Raw genomic sequence first — 15,408 nt, 5'->3', positions numbered from 1 at the left:
AGGGCCCAGTCGTCCACCAGGGTTTAAATACGCTACGTTTAACGGCGTGGCTATTGAAACCTTCCTGTTGAAGCAAAGAGGTTTCTCCGATGCGGTTGTTCGCACGATGATTAGGGCTAGGAAGCCCTCCTCCGCCAAGATCTATTATCGGACGTGGAAATCTTTCCTCAAATTCTGTGAGGACAGGAATCTTCCTCCCAGGCAGTTTTCCCTCCCTACGGTGCTGGCTTTCCTTCAGGCGGGTTTAGAGCTGGGACTAGCTCTGAGTTCGCTGAAAGGTCAGGTTTCTGCTCTTTCCATTTTTTTCCAGCGTACACTGGCGGTGTTGGGTCCGGTCAAGACTTTCATACAGGGAGTGGCTCACACCGCAGTCCCTTATCGGCCACCGTTGCATTCCTGGGACCTGAATCTGGTGCTGGTAGCGCTCCAGTCCGAGCCATTTGAACCTCTGCGATCAGTCTCCCTTCGCATGCTTTCATGGAAGGTTGCGTTTCTGGTTGCAATTACCTCCATCCGGCGGGTGTCGGAACTGGCGGCTCTCTCGTCCAAAGAGCCCTTCTTGGTGTTTCATCAAGACAAGGTAGTACTCCGGAGGGTGCCGTCCTTCCTGCCGAAGGTGGTGTCGGCGTTTCATGTTAATGAGGACATTGTTCTGCCCTCTTTTTTCCCTGAGCCTTCTCATCCTAGGGAGGTGGCTCTCCACCGTCTGGATGTGGTACGGGCCTTGCGGATCTACCTGGCAGTGGTGGCCCCTTTTAGATGTACGGACTCCCTGTTCGTAATCTCGGAAGGTCCTCGTAAAGGTTTGGCAGCCTCGAAGGTGACGATTGCTCGGTGGATTAGATCGGCCATTGCAGAGGCCTACCGCTCTAAGGGCAAGGTTCCTCCTCCCGGTATCACGGCTCACTCTACCAGGGCGGTCGGGGCTTCTTGGGCTCACCTTCACCACGCTTCGGCGTCTCAATTGTGTAAGGCAGCGACTTGGTCCTCTTTACACACCTTCACGATATTTTACCGAGTGCATTCTTTCGCCTCGGCGGATGCTGCTCTTGGCCGCAGAGTTTTGCAGGCCGCAGTGTAGTGTCTTACCGGAGGGAGTTGGTTTTGTTCTGGGCCAGTGGTTGTTTCCCGCCCCGGGGACTGCTTTAGGACGTCCCACGGTCCTGTGTCCCCCAATGATATGAGCGAGAAAACAAGATTTTTGTGAACTCACCTGTAAAATCTCTTTCTCGCTTTATTCATTGGGGGACACAGCACCCACCCATTTTTTCTTTTATTATGAGGCCAGTGGGTCCGAGTTGCCGTTTGGGGCTGGTGTCCGGTTTGGTTTTTTTGTTGGGCAGTGGTCCTTACTGGTTGTGTTTTGTTTCGGTACTGTTTCTCCTACTGCTGAAGCACAAACTGATATGCTCTCTCCAGGCTGGAGGGGGTATAGCCTGCAGGGGAGGAGCTAACAGCTTTCAGCCTAGTGTCGCCTCCTAGTGGCAGCAGCAAGCTATACCCACGGTCCTGTGTCCCCCAATGAATAAAGCGAGAAAGAGATTTTACAGGTGAGTTCACAAAAATCTCGTTTTTGCTGATAAGGCCGAGTTTCCATCTGCATTGGGTGCTCTGTTCCGTCCCATATTCCATCAAAAAGGCTGGGCAAAAAAGTCCTGCATGCATGGTTTGAACGCAAACTGAACAGACTCTATTGTAGTCGGTGGAGTCTGTTCAGATCTGTTATATGCCCTCTTCAGGGCTTCCATTACATATATTGTTCTGCTCCTGTAATGGAGCAGAACAACGGGAAATATTTAGTGTTGATGTGAACTAGTCTCGGCCTAGGTTTGTTTAAAGTGCAACATACTCTTTTAGTATTGCAACCTGTGCCGATTGTAATTGTCCTTTATAGCGGTTGGAGCTCCAAATCTCCTGCGTCCCATAACATACCCGTTAACCATTTCCCTGTGTCTCCTCTTTTTTTCCTCCTTTTGCTTTTGTCTGACCAGCACATTCTCGGACTACAGCTATTTAGCTCCGACATAATAATAAGCATGAATGTCGGACTAGGGCTATATGATGATCTTGGTCACATTACTCGTCGCCTGACCAAAGAGCGCACTTTCACAATACTATATAGAAGCATAGTGAAAGTGAGTAGAGTCTGATTTCTGTAGTGCCAACCCGTGAGTCGTAACGCATCTCCACCTACACTATGTGGCGCTGTAGCATAGTGAAAGTTTGATCTTCAGTCCTGCAATGGGTGTTGCGGACAACATCGCCACATAGCCGTTACCTTAATTATAAGGGGAGCTCACTGCATATATAGTTTACAGGTCCTATTGAACTTAAAGGCATTTTATACCCAAGCAGATTCACATGGGTAAAAACAGCAAATGGTAATTTACTTACCTCTGCTGCTGTTCTTACATTACATCATATGTCAAACACAACATATGATCACACCAGCTAATTGCTGTCTGCAACAAGGATGTTCATGTGAATGACATTTCATCATTGTGGTCAGCGACTGGCTGCCATGCTCACACATTTTACAACACTTCATCGGAGACTGTCAGAGATAATTAAAAATCTCAGAAAACCCCTAAAATGTCTCAGAATAAAAAAAAACAAACATTATATGCTCACTTACTTCTCCAGCGCCGATGGTAGTCAGTGACATGCATAGTAACATGCCAGGATTAGGCCGCTGATCACTGTCCTTACCTGTAGGCCGCTGAGTACAGTCATTGGCTGTAGCAGGCACATCACCGCTCCAGAGGAGCGTAATTATATAATTTTTATTTATTTATTTTCATTTTTAGGGGTTGTCCAAGTTTTTTTTTCTTCTGACAACCCCCTCAGGTGGCCGACCTGCGGTGGCAATTATATTTACCTGATCCTTGCTCCTTCGCTTCCCATCGTGTGCTGCATGTCTTGGGTCTCCCTGCATAAGCTTCCAGTTTGACATGGAAATATAGATTTTAAGATAAAGAAAGTGCACCCCCTTAGGCCACCTGCTAGGGTCCGGCTACACTGCCACATGGCACTTTATTTTGTAATGATAGTCAATGGTGTCGTAACGCGACATACTGCAACGCGACATTAGTGCAGGATGGTGATTATCAATTACAGTGACCCTTCAGTAGGTGATCACATGTTTACACTTCTTGTGGGATGAGGTAAAAGAAAAATTATAGTCTCCAAAACAAAACGTTTAACAGAAAACGACTACAGTGTATCCCAGCTCCTTTCTGCGTTCGGATCTGCATTCGGATCTGATTGCAGTTTTGTTACTGCTGTTCACATTATCAGTTCCCCATGATCCACAGCATTGTGATTGTGGGAGCTGACTGTTTATAGATGACAACCTGGGACTTATGCGAAGGCAATGATATAATGGCATACAAACATTACCTTATAGTAAAAATAAAACATGTTTGACAGTACTAGTCCCCTAATAGGAAAAATAAATAAACAATTATTAAAAGAAGTGCCACAAAATAAAAAAGGGTATCTGCATACTCCTGTCCAAATCCCAATAATAACTTTCTCAACTGATGGGAATTGTAAACCTCATAAAAACAATGGTGTAATTACTTTATTTAATGCATTGTGCTATTATAAAAAATAATATTTGGCGTGGTATACGATGATTGCAATTGATGACTCATTTCTGGGACTTTGTTTCAAGTAAAATGACATTTTCACGTCGGGGTTCTTTGTATTCTAATAGCTTGTTTCTGTACTATCCTATAATATAGGTGACTTAAAGGGGTTATCCAAAGTGTAAAACATGCCCCCCAAAGCCCGGGCCCTTGATATAGATTATACTTACCCCGGCACCCACGTCGCTCGTGATCCCCGCACGGCCGTCTCTGCATGTCCCTATTGCGCGGATGAAAATATTCTGCGACGGGGGGCAGCCCATAGCAGGCCACCATGGGGACGAGACTCCTTAGCATCGCGGGTGATGCTAGGGAGGTTTTTGCTATGCTTTTTCTGGTGGGTTTTCTGAAGTCTTTTGCAAATGTATGTTTCACTACTTGCATTTTTTAAATAGTCTTTTTCACCTATAGAATATGTGTTATCAAAGTGCTTGAAAAAATGTCGAGATACAGCATGCTGTATTAAAAAAACAAAAATTACCAAAACTGCTAGTAGCAAAAAAACTGCTTGTTTGTCCGGCATTTCATATTTCCTATAAACATTCAGCTAACTTCAAGAACTGGTACTTTTACAACAAAAACTGCTGAAAAAAATGCAGGTGCCAAAAACACCACTAAAAACATATGTGTAAAATCGGCCTAAATAAAATATTTATACCTTTTTTCTAAACAGGAGATGGCCAACATATTAACACAGAAGCAGCTACGCTCTATAATTCTTACAGTAAGTATTTATACTGCTTTAGATGCCCCCTTTTCTTATATCAAATTAGGGAATAAGGATAGAATGAAGAGAGGTCTCCTCTTTTTGGCTCCGCTTTTAACCATGGCAAAGAGGTGCTGCAGTGACCACCTGTCCCTCTGGAGGACCCAGGTGATCCTTACTTTACACAGACTATCCTTTGATTTAGGCTACATTCACACGAACGTATTTTGTTTCCGTATCCGTTCCGTTTTTTTTTGTGGATAGGATGTGGACCCATTCATTTCAATGGGTCTGCAAAAAATGAGGACAGCACACCGTATGCTATCCGCATCCTTATGTGTGTTCCGTAGCCCCGCAAAAAAGAACATGTCCTATTCTTGTCCGTTTTGTTGGCGAGGATAGGCATTGTTACAATGGATCCGCAAAAAAAAAATGGATGCCATACGGAAAGTCATTGGTTTTTTTTTGCGGGTCCGCAATTTGCAGACCGCAAAACACATACGGTCGTGTGAATGTAGCCTTATGCCGTGAAATACTTTATTTTCCCACTCACTGGCTGCTTTGCTGGTGATGACAGGAGGTAACATCAGCAGGACTCCCAGCAACTGGTTCATTATCGACAGATTTTTTTGCATAGGTAAGGATTGTCCAAGCCATGCAAATTGGGCTGTATTGAAAAAAGTAAAAACAAGTGGTAGTTTTGCATGGACTTTTGCTGTAATTAGAAATAGAATAGAAAGGTTTTTTTTTAAACGAACATAACTGTATAAAAATTAAATGCAGCAGCATGTTCTAGAGCAGGAGGAGCTGAGCAGATTAATATGTAGTTTTCTGGCCCGAATTATTTTATTAAAGGGTTTTTCTCATCTCAGACAATGGGGGCATATTGCTAGGATATGCCCCCATTGTCTTATAGGTGCAGGTCGCACCACTGGGACCCGCACCTATATTGAGAACGGAGCCCAGAAAGCGAAGGAGAGCGCACTGCGCATGCGCAGCCACCCTCTATTAATTTCTATGGGGCCACCGACAATAGCTGAGCGCTGGCTCGGCTATTGCTGTCTGCCCCATAGAAATGAATGGGAGCATAGGCCGTGCATGCGCGGCACGCTCCCATTCACTTCTATGGGAGAGTCAGGGATTAGCGCTTGGTAGTGGATGGACCCCGGGAAATCTGGGGTCCTCCGGCCACATCGCTCCCCGCATCGTTCTCGATATAGGTGCGGGTCCCAGCGGTGGGACCCGCACCTATCAGACAATGGGGGCATATCCTAGCAATATGCCCCCATTGTCTAAGATGGGAATACCCCTTCCCTACTCTTTGGAAGTCCAGTGGGCAATAAACCTAAGTTACTAGAAGCCTTTCCTGTATGAGTGTACATAGTCAGTTACTGAAAGGACCATCCACAAGACTATAAATTCGGAATGAGCAGAGATTTCAATGAATAAATTAAATGTTATGATTAATCTTTTCCCACTACACTATAAATCAGTGTAACATCTTACCTGTAGATTGCACGGCATTTTGTCTGTGACAGGTTCACTTTAAACGGCAACACATTTTATGTAACGTATCCTGTCCGGGGATTACTTTAAATTGAAATTCCCACATATGTAATATAGGAAAAACATTATAACCGTATAAGGCCTCGTGCACACGATTATATTTTATATCTGTGTCTAATTTGTATTTTGGGTCCGCAAAAAAATAAAAAGGACAACACACGGACGTCACCTGTGTGTCCGCATCTGTGTGCCTGTTTTGCTAATTATAGAACATAGCCTACTCTTGTCTGTATTACGGACAAGAATAGTAATTTTTTAGTAATAGAAGTAGAAAAATGCGGATTGGACAAAGAAAGTGTCTGCATTTTGCGGATCCGTGGTTTGTGGACTGCAGTAACGGAACAGTTGTGTGCATGAGGCCTAATACTGAGATTTTATTTTTCATACCTTTGGAAGGAGTAGACCCCCAGCCAAGGAAGAGCACTTGAATTGATGTGGCCTTCTACTTGATGGACATTATACATCAGCAGAATATAGGACAGAGTGCAGTGAATATCTTTACATATAGAACATTATTGTCCTTATTCTTTTTCCTTATGTATTTTCATTATTCTTTCCAGCATGTAATCAGAGCACAGAATGCTATTAATAATGAGATGGCTCACCAGTTGTATGTGCTTCAAGTATTGACCTTCAATTTACTGGAAGATAGAATGATGACGAAAATGGATCCCCAAGACCAAGTAAGTATTTTATCTATGTCCACTATCAATAAGGAACGAATATATGCAGTGTGTCTTTTGTGATCTGAGGACTAGATAATGGCTTTGTGCTTAAAAAAAAACAAAACGCAATTCTAACAAGTGTCTGGAATGTGAGTGTGTTGCCCAGAGCACCGGGTGAGGTATCTTCTTTCTCTCTCAAGACAGTTCTTTTAAAAATTAAAGCTGGAATCTGATCAGTTGTTATGAGCAACACTAAGGATATGTTAACCTGCTACCTTTCACGTTGCTAGCAAGCCTCCAATGAATACAGGGAGAGCAGTTTCATCTCTGTAGTTAGTCAGCACATCCTAAAATGCAGGTGCACATCACCATGGCTAAACATGCTAAATCAAATGCAATGCAGCGGAACTCTGCATGACAAAATACATACTAATGCTATACTGACTATATAAATGAATGTGAGGTTCTTAACAAATTTCGATCAAAATTATTTGTGCCGATCCACCACGGCAAGGTGACCTCTGCTAAATGCTACCTTTTCTGGTGCCAGTCAGCCTCCAGTGAATTCAGGGCGAGCCCATTCCACTCTGTATACTACCTTTTTCTGTTGCTAGAAAGCCACTAGTGAATACAGGGAGAGCAGGTTTCAGCTCTGTAGCTAGTCAGCACATCTAAGACGCAGGTGTGCATCACCATGGCTAAAAATACTAAATCAAATGTAATGCAACAGCACTTTGTATGCACAACATACATGATCACAAAATATATAAATTAATGCTATACTGGCTATATAAATAAATGTGAGTTGTTTTTTTTTTTGTGCCCATCCACCATGGCAAGGTGACCTCTGCTGGATGGGAACCTGCTATCTTTTTAGATGCACCTTTTCTGGTGCTAATGTTCACGTTATGGATTCAGAGGTTGATTTTGCTGATAGAAAATTTGCACAGAGATTTGTCTCATTCCATGGGCCTGAACCACATGCCCATTCTTCTCACAGATTTATTTTCCTCAGTGCAAACAAGAATCTATGATTATTATTTTTTTTTTTTATGCTGCATGTGACTGGAATAAAATTCACTATTTACTTGCCTCAGGTGCAGAATGTTAGAAAATTTGCTGAGGAGTTTGTTGCAGAATCTGCCACAAAATCCTCTTCAAATGACAAATTTATTAATAGATCTCACTACTTTGTATAAGAACATTGGGTACTAGTTTTGGTTTAAAATGATGGCAAAAAATATGGCTTGTGTACCAGATTTTCTTTTTTGCTTAGACAGACAGACCACTACAGATGGCATTAACACTTTTAGAAGTGTATGTTCTCCTGGTAAAAATTACACATTGGGGAAAGTCCACAGTGTATTTGCTTTGGAATCCAAGGTTGAAATCTGAGGCTGACAGTGAATTCCCCTATGGATTTAGTCCCATTCATTGAGGCTAATCCATGTCGTGGTCAGCTGCCAAAAAAGTGACTGCGCAATTTTTTATTCTATGGTGTGGCTTTCCTATTGAAAACAATGGGAGACAGTTTCTGCATGGATTAACTGGCAAAATCTGAATGGAACAAACAGCTGTGTGAACCTACCAACCTACTCCAGTGGTCAAGTTAATACCGATATAAGACCAACGTTGGCCCCCATGCCAAAACTACAATGAGTCCATACAACACATGTCGCGTCAAAGTAGAGGGGGTCAACAACTAGAAAATACAAAAGAGAGAAGCTGGGCGTATTCCAACTTTACAACTTATGAGGAAGGTTTGGGCTAAGGCAAAGGATATTGTAGGAATATCAGGTTTGGTCAATATTTCGCCTTTATGGAACAACCCGGCGCTCCATGAACTGGTTGGCTTAAATGGGTATTTGCAATGGGAAAATAAAGGGATTTGGAATTTAGGCCATATCTACTCAAATGGAATCCTAAAGCAGTACCAGCAGCTATGTTCTGAATTTAGCTTACCTTCCACACCGTTTTATAAATATCTGCAGCTCAGACATGCTTTGGAAGCTCAGTCCAAAATAGCTACGGTGACGTTTGAATCTAGTCAGCTGCTGAACACAACGGTTAGTGCAGGGCCGGTAAAGGGAGCAATTTCCACGGTATATCACGCCTTGCTTCGAATACTTTTTAAAAAAATATCCTCTTAACATTAGACAACACTGGGAAAGAGATGTGGGTTGCATTACAGATGCGCAATGGGAGGAGGTATTAGACCTCACCCCAAATTTATCCCTCAGTGAGGCGGCGCGTCTATCTCACCTATTTTTAATCCATAGAGTCTATAAGACCCCAGTGTTTCTATTCAAAGTTGGCTATAGAGACAGTCCGGAATGTCCTAACTGTAGGAATGCTGAGGCAGACTTGTTCCATATGATTTGGACATGTCCCTTATTGACCGCATATTGGAAAGCGGTGGTACACTTAGTAAACAAGGTATATAGTGCCCATTTTGCTCCTGACCCTAAGTTGTGCTTATTGGGTATAATACCAGAGGATAATTTACAATCAGTGGTAACTACTGGAATAAATAGAATGTTATACCAGGCACGTAAAACGTTAGCGGCAAAATGGATACAACCGATACCTCCGGATATCTCGGAATATGTAAGCAGACTGAATGTAGTGGTTCGCCTGGAGAGAGGAGTATACCAAAAAAGAAATAGTCTATCTAAATTTGAGGCAATATGGGGAGCCTGGATCGATAATTCTAGATGTTGTAGACCTTGGTTGGCGCTCACAAGAGGACTGTTGCGCTCTGTGTAAATGCACTGATTGAGGAGAATAGATATGGGCCAGGAACATGAGCGGGGGGAGGGTACTGTGGAAATTGCTAGAGTGGTGTGAATGTCGACGTTATTAGTATAGCAACCAAAATGGAGTTATGGTACAGTTCACAGTTTGCATGGATGCTTGCTTGGGATGCATTGTGTTTATATGCGCTTATGAGAAACAGTGCTGTTTGATGGTTTACAACTAGAGCTTGTAGTGCCGACACCCCGGGGGAAGAAATAATATTCTACTATTAGTGGAGGGCCTTGTGCTATCTGCATTACACATCTCCAATTCTCATAGGAGGAATCTCCATGTGAATATTGTCACTCTGACAATATTATCTGAATTAAAAAGAAAATACAAAAGAGTACCAGCTCCTATAACAAAACAACGACCTACAAATAGCGAAGCCCACAGGTACAGATGCAAAAAATATGTACTTTATTAAATAACATAATTTGATACATAAAAGACGTTATATTTACAAAGAAGTAGCAGCAGGAAAAACCACCATCCCAGTGGTGCACTGCGCTATAAATGATGACCTAATAAGCGACACTAATAAAGCTCTTTAACATGTGGCAGAGTCTCCTATGTTATATACAATCAATATCTCTGTGTAGGACAATAGAATCACTACTAGAGATGGCACAAGCAGTCAGACATACAGATATAACAAAGACATGTAAAGCCCAAGTGGAACCATAACATCTTGCAGACTGCTGACCATAAAGAACAAATAGTAATCATGCGTGGAGGAGACTCACCAGAGAAGCTAGTGTATCCAAACCGGGGCGGGGCTGCCAGACTTTGATGGTCCACCGTGAAAGTACACTGTTGAATGTAGCATTCTTAGTGGAGAGGTTCGGGAGTCAAAAAGTAGATTTGGAGATTTGAAAGTAAACACAGAACAGGTGCAGATCTTTCCCTTTATACCTTGTCTGTGGAGGCTCCAATCCTGGTTTTGGCTCACAGTCACTGATGGAAACCACTGACCAAAACACTGACTTGTGAATGAGGCTTTATATATAATTTCAGTAGATGTTCAAGAATTGCATCAGAAGTTTTCCATGCTGAAATTCCAATGCATGAGTTGCATACAGCAGCTCACATCGCATTTGTTAAATTGCTCCCCTCCTTCCCCACCATGTACAGTCGTGGCCAAAAGTTTTGAGAATGACACAAATATTAGTTTTCACAAAGTTTGCTGCTAAACTGCTTTTAGATCTTTGTTTCAGTTGTATCTGTGATGTAGTGAAATATAATTACACGCACTTCATGCGTTTCAAAGGCTTTTATCGACAATTACATGACATTTATGCAAAGAGTCAGTATTTGCAGTGTTGGCTCTTCTTTTTCAGGACCTCTGCAATTCGACTGGGCATGCTCTCAATCAACTTCTGGGCCAATTCCTGACTGATAGCAACCCATTCTTTCATAATCACTTCTTGGAGTTTGTCATAATTAGTGGGTTTTTGTTTGTCCACCCGCCTCTTGAGGATTGACCACAAGTTCTCAATGGGATTAAGATCTGGGGAGTTTCCAGGCCATGGACCCAAAATGTCAACGTTTTGGTCCCCGAGCCACTTAGTTATCACTTTTGCCTTATGGCACGGTGCTCCATCGTGCTGGAAAATGCATTGTTATTCACCAAACTGTTGTTGGATTGTTGGAAGAAGTTGCTGTTGGAGGGTATTTTGGTACCATTCTTTATTCATGGCTGTGTTTTGGGGCAAAATTGTGAGTGAGCCCACTCCCTTGGATGAGAAGCAACCCCACACATGAATGGTCTCTGGACGCTTTACTGTTGGCATGACACAGGACTGATGATGGCGCTCACCTTTTCTTCTCCGGACAAGCCTTTTTCCAGATGCCCCAAACAATCGGAAAGAGGCTTCATCGAAGAATATGACTCAATCCTCAGCAGTCTATTCACCATACTTTCTGCAGAAGATCAATCTGTCCCTGATTTTTTATTTGGAGAGAAGTGGCTTCTTTGCTGCCCTTCTGGACACCAGGCCATCTTCCAAAAGTCTTTGCCTCGCTGTGCGTGCAGATGCGCTCACACCTGCCTGCTGCCATTCCTGAGCAAGCTCTGCACTGGTGGCACTCCGATCCCGCAGATGAATCCTCTTTAGGAGACGATCCTGGTGCTTGCTGGACTTTCTTGGACGCCCTGAAGCCTTCTTAACAAGAATTGAACCTCTTTCCTTGAAGTTCTTGATGATCCTATAAATTGTTGATTGAGATGCAATCTTAGTAGCCACAATATCCTTGCCTGTGAAGCCATTTTTATGCAACGCAATGATGGCTGCACGCGTTTCTTTGCAGGTCACCATGGTTAACAATGGAAGAACAATGATTTCAAGCATCACCCTCCTTTTAACATGTCAAGTCTGCCATTTTAACCCAATCAGCCTGACATAATGATCTCCAGCCTTGTGCTTGTCAACATTCTCACCTGAGTTAACAAGACGATTACTGAAATGATCTCAGCAGGTCCTTTAATGACAGCAATGAAATGCAGTGGAAAGTCTTTTTTGGGATTAAGTTAATTTCCATGGCAAAGAAGGACTATGCAATTCATCTGATCACTCTTCATAACATTCTGGAGTATATGCAAATTGCTATTATAAAAACTTAAGCAGCAACTTTTCCAATTTTCAATATTTATGTAATTCTCAAAACTTTTGGCCACGACTGTAGAATCAATTCAGAACTACCTTTCTTGCTAGTAAAATAGCTAAAAAAACACATATTAAAAGCACATTTAATTACAAAGAAATAAACAGATCACGTAATAAACATCTAATTATTGTCACTCTTGTCAAATATTTAAAGAGGACCTTTTACCGATTCTTACCCTATCAACTAACTATACAGATATGTAGAGCGGCGCTCGGGGATCTCACTGCACTTACTATTATCCCCGGGCGCCGCTCCGTTCTCCTGCTATGTCCTCCGGTATCTCCGCTCACTAAGTTATAGTAGGCGGAGATACCAGTCCCTAAGTTATGGTAGGCGGAGTCTGCCCTAGCGCTGGCCAATCGCAGCGCAGAGCTCACAGCCTGGGAGGTTATTTTCTCCCAGGCTGTGAGCTCTGCAATGCGATTGGCCAGCGCTAGGGCAGACTCCGCCTACCATAACTTAGGGAACGGAGATACCGGAGGGCATAGCAGGAGAACGGAGCGGCGCCCGGGGATAATAGTAAGTGCAGAGAGATCCCCAGGCGCCGCTCCACATGTCTGTATACTTAGTTCATAGGGCAAGAATCGGTGAAAGGTCCTCTTTAAGCCACACCGTCAACATTAATATGACCAGTGACATTGCCATACAGTGGCCATATCAGTTTTACACGGGTCTTTGGAGTATTATTGTGCCACAGATTATACAAGAGATACAGTGCTGATCAGATGCAGTCATGGACAGTAGGTGTGACTCTCAGGTGTTCATCCTGTCCAGACATTATTGCCTCCCTTTTTTTTGCAGCCCATTTCCAGCTCTGCAACAACGCAACCACACACCATCATGTAACACCGCCGTCCTGCTGCTACCACCAATACTGTGCCTGCAGTGCCTCATATGTCATATTGCTGTACCTAGTGAATAATAGTGATATACTGTACTGCAAAAGTAATAGTACCCAAGGATGCGGCTACAGATAAAACTAGGGGCTTAACTAGAACATTCTGGGCCCTATAGTAGTTTTTTTACCAAATAAATTCAGGCAAAACCCCTAAATTATTTCAGACCACAGACCTCATCCCAAAACTAGTCCTTCCCCCGAAGCAGACCCTAGGTTAGGCATCTAAATTAAATTAGACTGGAGAATACATTCCTAAGTTAATTCAGACCCCAGACCAGAATCCAAAAATGAGCCAGTCTCCAGACCAGAGCCCAAAATTCAGACCTCAGACTAAAGAAAAAAAATATTCAAACCGCAGACTAGACTCCTACATATATTCTCACAGCTCCTAGTAGCAAGCTAGACTGTAATGTGTTCTCAGGATAGCACCAGTAAACTTTTGCATGGCACATTTACACTATCAAGTGACACAACACTACAAGATTTTTTTTTTTTTTACTTTCAATAAAACTGCATCTTCATCTCCCTGTGCCCTCCTCAAATTTGGGACCCTAGGCAGCTGAACCAGCTGTTCAGGCAGTAAGTTCTCCCTGGGCATACATTTATCGAAAGGAGGTGAATTGCGAGATGCAGCCATTTCAAAATTTATATTCTCAAAATCTCAAAAGTTTTTTAAAATAATTTTTACGACAAAATCTTTTATAGAATTGTTCACAATATTTGATCACTTTATGGCGTGGTTTAGTAAATCTTAGCAAAGTTGCTGAACTATGTCTTGATTGTTAAATCATTTATTGGTGCTGTTATTCCTTCAGGTCTAAATGTTATTGATTGCAAAAGACATACTATAGCCTCTACTGAAATGTATTTTTATGACATTGCTGTCATGTTCTGTCTGTCCAGGCCCAGAGGGATATTATATTTGAACTACGTAGGATTGCATTTGATGTAGAACCAGACCAAAACAACCTTGGTGGTAGCATTGAAAAACGGAAGTCTATGTACACCAGGGACTATAAAAAGCTTGGCTTTACTGTGAGTATTTGTAATGGTGTAATTTTCCTTTTCAATAATCTCCAAATGTTCCACCGGTTACATACTAGAAAATAAAATGTATTTTATTTGCATTAAATTAATTGCACGATTTGAGTAATGATTATTGTTTTTCACAGTTGTATTATAATTTTCATTGAATGCAAGCAATGGCTTTAAAGGAAATGTCACCGTTTTTTTCCCCTACCAGTTAAAACCAGATAGTAATTCTATTCCCTAAACTTGATTATGGGGGCTGCTATTTTGCCTGCGCTGTTCGTAACATCATTTAGAAATCATTTAAAGAATTGCTTTACAGCCGCTACATGGGCCGTAGACACAATGGTCTGGAGGGGACCTCACTGTCTTCTATGGGAGAGTTATTTTACAAGCAAGGAGTAGATATGCTTTAACAGGTATTGTGAAAAGAGGATCCTCCATTATCTATACACAGATGAGCTATTTGTCGTTCTAAACCTGCCTGTGATGATAAGCAGGTAACTGCAGTAAAATGATCTGTACAGACTAAGAAGTGGCACCTATTAGGCCTAGTGGTCAGTGTGAAAACTGCAGAATTTTATGGTTCTTTTAAATATAGTGACATGGAAAATTAAAAATAACATCACCAAAAATTATTTCAAAACGTGCTTAACTTAAAAACGTGATTTAAACAATAGGTCATTTTCTGATGACAAGAAGGTATCTGGTCCTACTGTGTACCATTATGGATGTGCTCACTAGTATTCGCTCCTTAAGACGCACTGCCATTTTCAAAAACTTTGGGGGGGTGCATCTTATGGAGTGAAAAATACGGTAAGTCTACAATGTGCTGCTGACTTTCTGTGAACTACATCATCATCTGTCAAATCCCTCCTGGCAGCTCTCAGATACTCCCTCTCACCAACAAGTTCTACCCCCCTGGTTCCTCTTTATGCTCAACCCTTGTGATTTAGTAGGTGAGTTCCCACAATGTGTAGCTGTTGAGTTGTAAATACCCATCTCAAACTGCCTGTCTCTGCTATCTATGTGTGCTGTGTAAAGAGCCCTTGTATTCTATGAGATGCGGCTTCACACTGCCCTCCCCTGGATTCTGCTTATAAAGCTGAAAGGGAAAAACCTCTCAGTAAGGCCCCATTCACACGACCGTATTTTTGGATCTGATGCAGATCCATTCATTTCATGGAGCCTGCAAAAAATGGCCCAGTCATTAAGGCAGGGCTGGGTATTTGCCCCTGCTTGAAAATAGGCCCAGCACACCAGCAGCCGGGCGCAGCCACTGGAGGGTTAAGACCACGAGGCTAACAATGTGACAGGCGGTGCACATGACGGGTTAGGCCGAGTGACATCACTCCCTCTCCCCGCTGGCTGTCAGTGTCAGCTGGCCGCGGAGTGACACGACATGTACGTGGCAGCGCTCACCTGCCTGCT

General features: G+C 42.7%; 1 protein-coding gene across 2 annotated transcripts in view; it reads left to right on the top strand.

Annotated features, from left to right (window-relative positions):
- Positions 1-15,408, top strand: part of ELMO1 (engulfment and cell motility 1) — a 548,072-nt gene that overhangs the window by 168,192 nt on the left and 364,472 nt on the right. For both annotated transcript variants that reach the window (XM_040433269.1, XM_040433270.1), the window contains 3 exons: positions 4,324-4,374; positions 6,483-6,605; positions 13,852-13,983. In XM_040433269.1, the coding sequence (XP_040289203.1) occupies positions 4,324-4,374; positions 6,483-6,605; positions 13,852-13,983 (306 nt within the window). The remainder of the gene's footprint in view (positions 1-4,323; positions 4,375-6,482; positions 6,606-13,851; positions 13,984-15,408) is intronic.

Source organism: Bufo bufo, chromosome 5, assembly GCF_905171765.1.
Source record: "Bufo bufo chromosome 5, aBufBuf1.1, whole genome shotgun sequence".
NCBI lineage: Eukaryota > Metazoa > Chordata > Amphibia > Anura > Bufonidae > Bufo > Bufo bufo.
This window is presented reverse-complemented; position numbering and strand designations above follow the sequence as displayed.